The 13,147-nt window shown below is 44.6% G+C and overlaps 1 protein-coding gene across 3 annotated transcripts in view; it reads right to left on the bottom strand.

Annotated features, from left to right (window-relative positions):
* LOC126091858 (uncharacterized) overlaps positions 1 to 13,147 on the bottom strand; it is a 60,063-nt gene that overhangs the window by 34,450 nt on the left and 12,466 nt on the right. The window contains exon 2 of one of the 3 annotated variants that reach the window (XM_049907134.1): positions 3,821 to 4,005. The exons of 1 other annotated variant lie outside the window; for it this stretch is intronic. In XM_049907134.1, the coding sequence (XP_049763091.1) occupies positions 3,821 to 3,854 (34 nt within the window). In that variant the 5' untranslated portion in view covers positions 3,855 to 4,005. The remainder of the gene's footprint in view (positions 1 to 3,820; positions 4,006 to 13,147) is intronic. One more of the 3 variants, XM_049907132.1, reaches the window with a different exon arrangement.

Raw genomic sequence — 13,147 nt, 5'->3', positions numbered from 1 at the left:
TATTTTTTTATAAGTACACAGACCTGCTTATTTCTACAATGGTTTACATCAGTTTATAGCTTGAAAATTTAGCTATTTTTCAACATAATCACCATTTCTGTCGATGCATTTTCGTAGACGCTGTGGCAGTTTTGTATGCCCATGTCATACCAGCTCGCTGTCAAGTTGTTCAGAAAGTTATGAACCTCTTCTTTCACCTCGCCGTCGAAGTTGAATCACTGGGACCACAATTAATGCTGACAGGTACTGTGAGACTCTTACAAAACTCAAACAGGCAATTCAGAACAGGAGAAGAGGAATGTTGAGCAAGGGCGTACACATTCTCCATGACAATGCTTGCCCGCACATAGCTCAGCAAACCATTGCTCTCCTGCAACATTTTCAGTGGAACATAATCACCCACCCACCCTATAGTCCTGACTTGGCACCCAGTGACTGTCACCTGGTCCGTAGGTTAAAAGAACATTTGGCTGGAAAGCGATTCAGCTCTGATGCGAGGTGAAAGAAGAGGTTCATAACTTTCTGAACAGCATGGCGGTAAGCTGGCGTGACAACGGCATACAAAAACTGCCATAGTGTCTACAAAAATGCATCAACAGAAATGGTGATTATGTCGAAAAATAGCTAAATGTATAAGCTGTAAACTGATACAAACCATTGTAGAAATGAACAGGTCTATGTACTTATAAAAAATAGGAGACCTTACCTTTGGGATTACCCTCGTATCTTCCAATCATGGGAGAGGAAATGAATCCATGAGTGTTTATAGGTTTATTGTGGCTTTACAATCATCACACTGACATAAACCTCCTCAGGGTTGCCACAAGTTTCCCAAAGTGAAATTCCCTGATATTTCCCTGATTTCCAGACACGTTTTAGCATTTTTCCCTGATAAATTTTCAGATCTCACGGGTAAGTAAAGACAGAAGCTGACAAAAAAAATGCAAGGACTTCTGTACTTCTAAACATGTGAGAAAAAAATCTTAAGTACTAACACAAACATCTTGTGTAATTAACTGCTTTTAGATGGAGAAATCAAGCCAAATGGTACATATGTTTCATTAAGACCACTGATGTATTTTATTTCAATAAAGTGAAACACATCTGGTGACAAAAATATGTGTTTTGTTGGAGTAGCAAGACAGATTTAAAATACCTTCACTGCTTTCAGAAATAACCTTAGAAAAAAGTAGGCCTCTTGAAAGAAATGTATAAGGTGGAGAAGAGTTGTGTAAACCAACACTGTGGGTGACCGGGAACAAAATGTTGGTTCTACTATGCACGTTATTGTCTGTTACTACCCACTGTGTTATGTATATTACTCTATAGGTATTGTGCGATTTTTCTTTCAAGCAATACATGAGTACATAGTGTATAAACTGCCAGCGACTGCCACAATTTTCTTCTTCTTATCGTCCATACTTTCTAACATATAAACACCTTTGTAAGTGCCAAAATACAGTAGAATAAGTGAAATGTTTATGAATCGCCGCACTGTACAATGTACTTGCAGTGTGACAGTCAAAATTCCTGAAATCCATTGCCCATGGCCTCTGGCCTGCCGAGGGGCACAACAGTCCTCGATCTATGGATAAACCATGAAAATCCACTGCATTATGCCACACACAGACAGATCTGTCAGACTAGATCCAACAGAAAGGGCCTGCACATTAGTGGGAAACTATGGGCTTCAGGTAAGCCCCAACAGCTAGAGATTCCCACTGAAATGGCCTGCGGTTTTGGCCCGACACGGAAGTCCACTCATGTGGCCAGGTAATCACATGTCAGAGACACCAAGTTGATGAAATGTGACTGCAGTGATCACCCACGCAACAGATAACTTGCGCAAATACTTTAAGAATCAATACTTATGAGAAAAGGTAGCAACTCACTGTAAAGATGATTGCTGAGCCACAGACAGGCACATAGAAAAGACAATCACACTCTCACAATTAAAGTTTTGGCCACAGCCTTTGTCAGAAAAAGAGAGCGCACACACATTTACACAATCACTAAGATACAACTCATGCATACATGACCGTTGTCTCCGGCCGCTGCGTCAACAAGCTCTGAGAATTACATCCAAACAAACCACTTTCCACATCACCCTGCCTCTCATCGGCGGCAGCTGCTAGGCTAGCAGCAATTGGTGGTGGTGGTGGTGGCAGCAGCACTGACTACAAACTGAGGGGTACGGTGGGAGAAGCAGTAAGAATGAGTTGGGAAGCAGCGCACGTACTCAGCTGCATCCAGCCAGTGACGAAACATGACATCTCAGTAAACAAACAATGTCATGCTACTGAGACAAAAAATGAGATTTTTCCAGTGGTTTTTTTTTCCAAATTACTCTGATATGTTTGAAATTCCCTGATATTTCTTGATTTCTAGAATTTGAACTTGTGGCAATCCTGCTCCTGACGGCTTTCTGAGAATGAACAAGGGGGATGCCCACTGACTTGCAGAAACGGGTTGTATAACATCATTGCAGTTCCTGAGCATGTTGCTCACTTATTGCATTGGCAACAGGCATTGTGAGGGGGGGGGGGGGGGGGGGATGCAGGCACATTGTCTTCAAAAATAATATACACACCAAAATTGTAGGCCTTCATAAACCTGGTACAAACAGTTCATTGTACTTATTAGACATGTCAGAAACATTAGTGTGAGGTACTGAAACACATTTCTAACACACTGTCTTGTATGCACAGTTTCAACCAATCAAAAATGTTTGCACTGTTCCTAGAACTGAGTACATGAAACAAAACACATTCTGTGATGGCGTGGGAAGTTGTTGGCAGTGCAATGTATTGATATTTCCTGTCGGTTATATTCAGACAAGAACAGAAGTACACTTCTGTAGCTGTGGGCTACCAATCCTTTCACATGTGTTTATTGATTAGGGAAACAGTTGCACCTGTGGCCAATTGAAATTTAATTGTCTTCTGAGGCACTCTTAATTGGATTCTGCTGTCTGTGTACTACAGCAGATTTCCGCGACGTAGAAATGAGAGCCTTTGCCTGTGTCAGTTCTGTGGCAAAGCTTATACAACATGCACGTGTCGATTGCTACGCCAAAACTGTACACCTATACAGTGCCAGCCATGGCCTATGCACTGGCTGCCTTGTAAACACACTGACTATGACCTTACCTACAGAAATGGAAAGATTTTGTGTCATGATGAAGACAAGCTTTTCTGTCGCGATTTGAAAAGTACTGAGGACAAGACTTCCTCACTGTATTCTGTAGACCACCTCATGTATTCCAGGACTGAATGTTTTTACCTTCCTGTTTACTGTTAGTCTGAGCCCTATTTGCATTCACTTTAACATTAGCATAAACTTTAGGCCGAGTGTCTTAAGCACCTTTAACGAAAGATATACATGGAGCCTCAGACTCGTCTTCAGTTGTGTCCACAATAGTTTGAGATTTCACAATATACAGAAATGTTTTCAGATCAGAATCCAGCATATTGAGACCACCGGCATGAATACTTGTGTGTTAGACATTTTGCTCGATTGCATCTTGTAAGCCTCTTGTAACCCTTCTAAGTTCGGCAATGCACTGTTTTAATGTAAGCTGAGGCTGCTTCTTGAGCCAGAAAAATTTAAACCTTGGTGCAGCGACATGCACCTGAGCATCATAGCGTTCACTGACCAGCCAAACAGGCCACAGTTTCTGGACAAGAGCCAGGGAACAGTTTTAAACACAGATGGTACACTTCAGTTCCAATGACCTTAAAAAAAAAAAAAAAAAAAAAAAAAAAAAAAAAAAAAAAAAAAAAAAAAAAAAAAAAAAAAAAAAGCGCATTGCATGTGTTACCTGTAATGTTGCATTCAGCGAAATGAGCTCTCATCTGCACCTAATATTCTTACCAGTCACTTTTATTACTACTGAGAGGGTAAAACTTTGATGTGGCACCTGGTTGCCAGCGCTGATTGTTGCGATAGTAACCGAGCCATCTTTTTGATACTGAGCAGCAGCCATTCAATCTACTGTGCCTGAAACTGAACATTTTTGTTTACAGATAATTCCTGTAGGGTTCGAACATTGTCAAACACTTTATATTTTTCACATAAAATATCAAAATATACAAGGCAAACCCATGACAGACTACGCACAGGCAGAAAACATGATTTGTTGCTGCTGCACATTTTAGCGATTTTGACTGAGCTAAACTTACACTGTAGTGTTGTTCTTTACGAGGCCAGTGTAGAAGTGTGCACAGAATCATCTTTGTGAAAAATCAATGCAACACACAACTTTATTTATATATAAAAGACGACTTAAGAATTTTCTCTCGTGCGAGGCCCCTGGAACAAGATTGTATGTCTATTTAAAGTTCTAGATTCGCATATTTTACTGTTCGTAATGTTTCTTCTGCGTAATCTTTCTTTAACTGTATCAATACCCGTTTGTGTCATGAAATTTCAAATATTCATGAGTGCAGCAATGAACTAGTACTGTTATCGTCAATTGTAGGCTAAAAACTAAACTGTGCTCTTTTAAAATTTTTGAGGACAGTAGGCCTATCCCTGTTCAAAACAATCTTTCTCTAATTTCACTATACAATTTTGTGAAAAGCATGTTAGTTTCAGAACTTTCAGGTACATACAAAAGTTAGTGGTACGAGTGTTTTCAATACATAATTTAATTCGTAGCAAATCAATGTTTGTGGTTCACAGTTCAGCCAAAGTATAGGTCACTCCTGAATTTCATTGTATAGCAACACAAGTAAACATGCGTTTTTTGAGAATTTTTCAGAATCTACCATTGTCTTTTGCATAATCTACGAGCATTTTGTAACAAATCAGCATTTGTATGCTGTATACAAATGATGGATTAAAGTTAAGTATTAAAGAAGCTACGTACTTTTCTTTATAGCATTCATTACGTATCCTGTTTCAGACCTCAGCAAGCCTGCTTGAATTTAACGCGTGCATTTCGGCTACTTCCGAGTGGCGTGGCTGTCTTGGTACGCCACAACACACAATGTAGACAAAGTGGTGGGGTAGCGCCACTTAGAAAATGACAATGTCTAAAAAGGCAGTGCACAACATACAGCCGAGTTAAAATAACCTCCTCCCGGTGGGAGAGCCGAGAGGAGGTCGTCCAAGCTGCTGGGAGAGGCTTAATAAGCCGAGCTTATTCCAGTGAAGGAAGGACCATTGGTGATGCCAAAGGGACGCCACCTCCTGATAGGCAGCAATGCAGAAATCATCAGAGGGAAAATAGGTACTCGAGGCTGAGGTACTAGGACTGCAGCTTTGGCAGCAGTGTCAGCTGCCCCGTTTCTTGGCAGACCAACATGACCAGGAACCCACAGAAACATCACACTAGCTCCACCAAGAGTGAGCAGTTGGCAGTTTTCTTGGACCTGCTGCACTAAGGGATGGGCAGTGTACAGAGCACGTATACTTTGAAGGGCACTGAGTGAGTCTGAGCAGAGGACACAACTGAAAAGGCTATGTCACCGGATGTACTCTGTGGTCTGGTACAGGCAAAGAGCTCGGCTGTAAATACTGAGGAGTGTGCTGGAAACCGCTATGTAAAGACAAGGGTGCCAATGACAAAGGCACAAGGGTGCCAATGACAAAGGCACAAGGGTGCCAATGACAAAGGCACAAGGGTGCCAATGACAAAGGCACATCCGAACCCACGGTCAGTCCGAGAGCCATCAACGTATACAAACGTACCATCGCGAAGATGCGCGCGAAGGTCGTGAAACTTAAGGCAATAGACCGAGGCTGGAGTAGTGTCCTTAGGAAGCAAACAAAGGCCAAGGTTAACATGGGCCGCTTCATGAAGCCAAGGTGGTGAAGGGTTCGCACCGACAGGGGTAGGTGCAGGTAGTGTGAAGTTAAGCCGCCGTAGTAAGTGCCGAAAGAGGACTCCAGGACGTAACAGAGAAGAAGGACGAGCCCCATACTGACGATCAAAGGAATCATCTAAGGAGGCATAGGATGTGTGGCTAAGCAAGGCACACAAACAGCATGCGTACCTGCTGAGGAGGAAGTCATGGCAGTAGGACAGGGATAGTTCAGCAGCTTCAGCATACAGACTCAACCAGGCTGGTGCAAAAGGCACCCATGGCCAAAGGAATGCCACGATGATGGATAGTGTTGAGACAGTATAAGAGGGATGGGCGTGCAGACACTTATACAAAGCACCCATAGTCGAGTTTCAAACGGACAAGGGACTGGTACAAACAGAGGAGGGTTGTGCGATCGGCACCCCAGGAAGTACCACTGAGGATACATATGACATTAAGGAACCACCTACAGTGGGATGCCAGTAAGATACATGGGAGGACCAAGAGTGTTTCCTATTGAGCATGAGCTCAAGGAATTTCATAGTTTTCAACGAAAGGAAGAGCAACAGGCCCAAGATGTAAAGATGGTGGGAGAAACCACTTGCGTCACCAAAAATTCATACAGGCATTTTTGTCAGTGGAAAAGTGAAAGCCACTGTCGATGCTCCATGCGTAAAGATGATCAAGACATGCTGAAGACGCCGCTCAATGAGACAGGTCTGTGGAGAACTGCAATAGATAGCAAAATCGTCAACAAAAAGGGAGCCAGAGATGCCCAGTGGGAGACAGGTTATGATAGTGTTAGTGGCGACAGCAAAGAGGATGACACTCACTCAGGATGGAACCCTGAGACACACCGTTTTCCTGGATAATGGTGTCCGACAAGGCAGAACCCACACGCACCCTGAAAACTCGATCTTTTAAAAATGCCTGAAGGAAACACAGCAGGCGGCTATGAAAGCCCCACGTGTAAAGAGTACGGAGGACACCAGTTCTCCAGCAGGTGTCTTAGGCCTTCTCCAATCGAAAAACACGGCCACAGTCTGGGATTTCCGCAGATTGGTTGGTTTAAAGGGGGGGGGGGACCAAACTGCGAGGTCGACGGTCCCTTGTTCCCAGTAGAACGATTATCCAAGGGAAAGAAGAAAACAAAGAAGACATACAGAACAATAACAGGAGAAAGGAAGAACCAGAAGAACAACAGAAGGACAACAAACACTACATTGGACAAAACATGACAAGAAAACCACAGAGATATGCAAGAAACAGGGAGAACAGATTAAAAACATGAAAGCAGATTACCACGGCTGGCTGACCATGAGAATAAAAAAGGAGAAGCCAGCCACTCTGCAACACATTAAAACCTCCATCCTAAAAGCCCTAGGGTGGAGGACACAGGGGGACAAAGGACATGCGCTAAGACTCAGATCAAATGATAAAACCCATACTTTCTAATATATAAACACCTCTGTAAGTGCCAAAATATAGTAGAATAAGTGAAATGTCTATGAATCGCTGCAATGTACTATGTACTTGCAGTGTGACAGTCTAAATTCCTGAAATCCATTGCCCATGGCCTCTGGCCTGCCGAGGAGCACAACAGTCCTCGATCTATGGATAAACCATGAAAATCCACCGCTATTGAGGCATTGTCACCCAACACCAAAGGAAGAGTGCTGGGAAAGTTAGAAATCCACCGCTGAGCGGCGGAAAGTGGGCAGTCCAGCAAGAGGTGGACGACCGTCATCTGGGAGCCACAGTGATTCTGACGTGGGTCCTCATGACGGACGAGGTAACCACGTGTGAGCCACGTATGGCCAATGCAGATCCGACAAAGGACAACTGATTCCCTGCGAGAAGCCTGCAGGGAAGACTTCCACACATTCGCAGTCTCCTTAATGACACACAGTTTGTTGTGCATACTGTTATTCCACTCAGTCTTCCAAAGTCGAAAAACCTAGCAGCATAATACAGAACGCAGGTCAGTTTCAGAGATGCCCATCTCCAGTAGCGGTTTCCACGTAGCCTGTTTCACCAGCCTGTCAGCAAGTTCGTTGCATGGGATTCCAACGTGTCCTGGGGGCCACACAGCCACAACTGGACTGTTCCAGGGCAAAGATGGACTCCTGGATCTTCACTACCAAAGGATGGTGAGGGTAGCACTGGTCGATAACTTGTAAGCTGCTCAGAGAGTCAGAACATAGAAGAAACACCTCACCAGAACAGAAACACATGTACTGAAGTGCACGAGATATGGCCACAAGCTCTGCAGTGAATACACTGAAGCCAGCGGGCAAGGAATGCTGTTCAATACGGCCTCCGTGGACATAGGCGAAGCCAACATTACCATCATCCATCGAGCTGTCGGTGTACAACAACTTCAGAGCCCCGGAACACATCAAGAATCGAGAGGAAGTGACAGAGGAGAGAGGTAGGGTTAACAGAGTCCTTAGGGCCATGCAAAAGGTCCAGATGAAGCTTCGGCTGAGGTGTACACCATGCAGGTGTACGTGAATGGACCTCAAGTAGAGGTGGTAAAGGGAAGGACTCCAGTTCGGGAAGAAGGGATCAGACACGAACTGCAATTGGAAGCCCTGACCTGGGCCGCCAATGAACTGCCATGGGTGGGAAAAGGAAACCATAATTTGGATGCACAGGAGAACAATGAATGTAGGCAACGTAACTGGCGAGCAGTTGTGCACGCCAGATCTGCAATGGAGGTACTCCGGTCTCCACCAGGACACTGGTCAACTGACTCGTTCTAAAAGCTCCCGTCGCAACGCTGAGGGCGCCGCCAAACTGTAAACAGACTCCCATAGTCAATACGGGAGTAAACAAAGGCTCTGTAGAGCTGCAGCAGCGTAGAGCGACCTGCCCCCAGTTGGTGTTGCTTAGGAAGCAGACAGCATTGCTGCCAGCACTCCCGCTTAAGCTGACGAAGGTGAAGTAGCCAACTCAATCAGGCATTGAAACTGCTCAAAAACCTGAGTGGTGACCCTGTACAATCGCAAGGCTATTTTACGAGTGTGACTCCCGATAAAGTGGCAACCCAGCTCCTGCAGAATGGCAAAACAGAAGGAAGGATGGCCAAAGAAGCTCTTCAATGCTATCCAGAAACTGAGCATTGTTTTCTTTGGGATCCCTTCTCCATGGCTGAACTCGAAGCCGCCATCTCCAGTTTGAAGATGCATAACGCAGCAGGTGTCAAACTTAGAGTTGAACAGAAGAACTTCGGCTATAAAACGATGGAGTGGCTTCTAAGCCTAATGAACACATGTCGCCAAGCTACACATCCACAAAATGTGGCAGAAGTCACTGCAATACTTAGGCCTGGAGAGGAACCAAATGATCCAAAAAAAATTTTGATCGTCTCCCTTTTATGCCACACCTTCAAGATATTAGAACGGCTGGTACTTTACCAAATCAGTGCCACCCTCAAAGTGAAGTTTATCCCACAACAAGCAGTCTTTCAAGCTGGCAAATCATGCTCTAGTCAGATCCTGAATCTAGCCCAGCACATCAAGGACAGTTTCGAGCGTGGTGAGATTACTGGAGTCGCTTTTGTTTATCTAACTGCTGCATACGACACTATGAATCATAGGAAACTGTAAAAGAAAGTGTATGATCTTACTAAGGACTACCAACTATCATCCCTTTTTACCACCTTCCTTCACAACAGCAGATTCCAAGTTACATTATAGGGTAAGAAGAGTAGATGGTGAACGCAGAAGAACGGTCTCCCCCAAGGCAGTGTGCTTGCCCCACCACTGTACAATACCTACACACATGATCAGCCAGTACCAGCAGGTACTAGGCTCTTCATCTATGCCGATGACACAACAGTAACTGTTCATGGGCCAACCTTCAAAGAAGTAGAGGGAAAACTGTATCTAGGAATGGATGAACACTGAGTACTGTGATGCCAACCACCTGACGCTCAATCCCAGTAAAACTCAAGTGAGCGCCTTCCACTTACGAAACAGGGAAGCACAGAAAAAGCTGGACATCACATGGCGAGGAGAGCAACTGAAACATTGCCCAACAAGAGTCTACCTAGGTGTCACACTGGACAGGGCTCTAACGTACAGGCAGCAATGTCTAAATGTGAAACAGTAAGTCATTGACTGCAATGGGATACTTAAGAAGCTGATTGGCAGCAGATGGGGAGACAACCCGCATCTCCAAAGGACTTCTGCACTTGCACTTTGTGTATCAGCCACTGAGTATGCTGCTCCTGTGTGGAACCCTTCAGCTCATGCTAAGCAAGTCAATATTGTGGTCAATGATACTGCAAGGATCATCTCAGGATGCTTGAAGCCAACACCAGTGCAGAAATTGTATCCACTTGTTGGAATAGCCCAACCCAACATCCGGGGAGGGGGGGGGGGGGGGCACTGCTGCATACAATGAGAGAACAAAGTAGGAGAATGTCCGCCAACATCCTCTGTATGGTCATCAGGCAGCAAGATCCCACCTTAAATCCCACAAGAGTTTCCTTGCTAGGATTGCGCCACTGGAGGGAGCACCAGAGGCAATTCGTCTTGCAACGTGGAAGAGCTCACTGTCCATAGACCTATCACCAAAAGAAGAACTAGCTCCTGGCGCAAACCTACAATATCCTGTATGGAGGTATCTCAACCGCCTAAGAGTGGGCATCCCCCAATGCAAGACCAACCTGAAGAAATGGGGAATCCTTCCAGTGAGTGCAGACACTTCTTGCGACTGCGGGGCAGAAGAAGATCTAAGCCACCTACTTGTATGCCCTCTCCTGGACAACTCGTGCAATACAAGATGTTTAAAAAGGAAATGACAAAGCTACCGCAGCTACTGTTTTTTGAAAAGGCTGACCGGACACGGAATTGAATGAATGGTAAAAACACAAAACAGTATATCCCAAAAACGAAAAAGTCTCAACAGAAAACTGAATAAGGAAATACACTACCCATTCACTCATTAAGGCAGAGGGTACTACATTACTGTGTCATAAATCACAACTTTTCCGTCATTTTATGTAACCAAATAGTAAGTAAATTATGTGCTTGGTCATTGAAGCTTTTAAAAGACCTACACAAATTGAACACACACACACACACACACGTTACGAAGAAGACTCTTTAGACTATTTTTATATAAGTAGATCAATCCGCCTGAGCTTAAACATGTTTTAGAATTTTGAGTAAGAACAAATTCAGTGATACAGAATGGTAATTCTCCAGAATGGAGACAGAGTCAATTCCCATCTCACATCATTTACACCATCATCCACAAAACACTTGCCTGTTTCCCCAAACATGAAACTAATAACAGTCTCTAGTTTAGGCTAACTCTCAGTACATGTTGAGTATAATGTGAGATTCACTATTTTTCAGAATTGCTTTAATAGTGAAACGTATCTATTAGGACAGTGTGACGTTTGGCGTTAATGAGCTATGGCACCATGATTCGTAACCATACTGGTTGGACCCCAGATGACTGGGAAACTGAAATCTGGTTAGACGAGTCTCAATTTCAGTCACTAAGAGCTGATGGTAGAGTTTGAATGTGGCACATACCCCATGAAGCCAAGGACGAAAGCTGTCAACAAGGCACTGTGCAAACTGGTGTGGGCTACGTTCACCTCTAGTTGTGTTCAGCTACATGCAGACCATTTGCAGCCATTCATGGAGTCGTGTTCCCCAACAAAGATGTTTTGTCACAATTGTTCATTATTGTTTTGAAGAACATCCTGGACATTTGGAGTGAATGATTTGGCCACCCAGATCACCCGACATGAATCCCAGCAAACATTTACGAGATATAATTGAGAGGGAAGTTCGTGCACAAAACCCTGTACCAGGAACAATTTCACAGTTATGGACAGTTGTAGATTATTATTTTAGGTGACGGATGATCAACATAACGGTCAACAGTGCCCCAACAAAAAGTCAGCATGCCAATCTCATGAGTGAACAAAAGCTGTCCCCACATGCGGAGCAGTTTATAATGCAATAAAGTCTGCCTCCCTTCCCCACCAACCTAGGGATGCGGCCTGACAGTTCACAAAATCTCAACACCTTTGTAACACTGGAAACGGTATAGGCGAGTATGGTGGGCAGATCTCTATCCAGACCAAGGGCTGCCCTTATATCAGTATATACAACATGTCTTGCCAAAATATGCTGAACCAAAAGTGGCACACGACAAACCTCACAGAGTGGTGGATCCTCCCACTGGAGGAGGACACCATGCATTAAAGGGCTAAGTCCGATGCACAGTCTGGTAAGCAGAACGTCCTTCCAGCAGTGAGGCTGACATGAAGTCTGCCATGCCTGTGTGGTCAATTCGAGTGACCAGAGTTTGTTTCTTGTCACCTTCAACCATTGAGTCTCCCACTGATATATGATGTGCGTGCCAAAAAATGAGGCGACAGCATGCAACAGGATGGGACATTGACGGACAACACCATCCTAACATGCTTCTTGGCCACGTGGTTTCCCTGCATCTCGATGTGGTCAGATACCCAGCAAAAGATCACCTTTTTGGGGATCACCAGATGATTCTAGGTCAATGATAAATATTAAGAACAACACCGGGCCCAAGATAGAACCTTAGGTCACACCATACTAAATTTCTTTTCTTTTAGATTAACAATGTAGGAAAAAACAGATTGCTACTTATTGTAAAGAAGATACGTCAAGTTGCAGACGGGCACGATTAAAAGATGCTGACACACAGCTTTCGACCACAGCCTCCGTCAGGGGAGAGAGAGAGAGAGAGAGAGAGAGAGAGAGAGAGAGAGAGAGAGAGAGAGAGATAGAGATAGAGATATATATATATACACATGCCCACACGCGCACGCGCGCGCACACACACACACACACACACACACACACACGCACACGCACACGCACACGCACACACGCCAGCCAACTCCAGTATCTCTGGTCAAAATGCAACATCGTATGGGATGCAAGCTGCAATCTGGAAAGAGTGGGGAATGGGAAGCAATAGAAGTGTACAGGTGGGGACAGAGACGAATGCTGTCTGAGCGTGCAGGGACTAGACTGCCAACAGGCACAGTGCCAGGAGGTTGTGGGGCAGGGAGGTGGGGGAAAAAAGTGGGGAAAAACAGGCGGATGCATTGGCAGAGGGCTGCAAATAAATGTGGTGGGAGATGAGAATAGGGAGAAGATGACAGCACACAGGGGATGGAAACTGTTGGGTGTAGGGTGTGGTGCAGTAGGTTCAGCCCGGGATAGTTACGGGAGTGGAGAATGTACTGTAATGATAACTCCCATCTGCACAGTTCAGGAAAGCTGGTGGTGGAGGGAAAGATCCAGATGGCTCAGGTAGTGAAG

This window comes from Schistocerca cancellata, chromosome 7 (assembly GCF_023864275.1).
Source record: "Schistocerca cancellata isolate TAMUIC-IGC-003103 chromosome 7, iqSchCanc2.1, whole genome shotgun sequence".
NCBI classification, from domain to species: domain Eukaryota; kingdom Metazoa; phylum Arthropoda; class Insecta; order Orthoptera; family Acrididae; genus Schistocerca; species Schistocerca cancellata.
The sequence above is the reverse complement of the archived record's forward strand: the minus strand, read 5'-3'. Positions and strand labels throughout refer to the sequence as shown.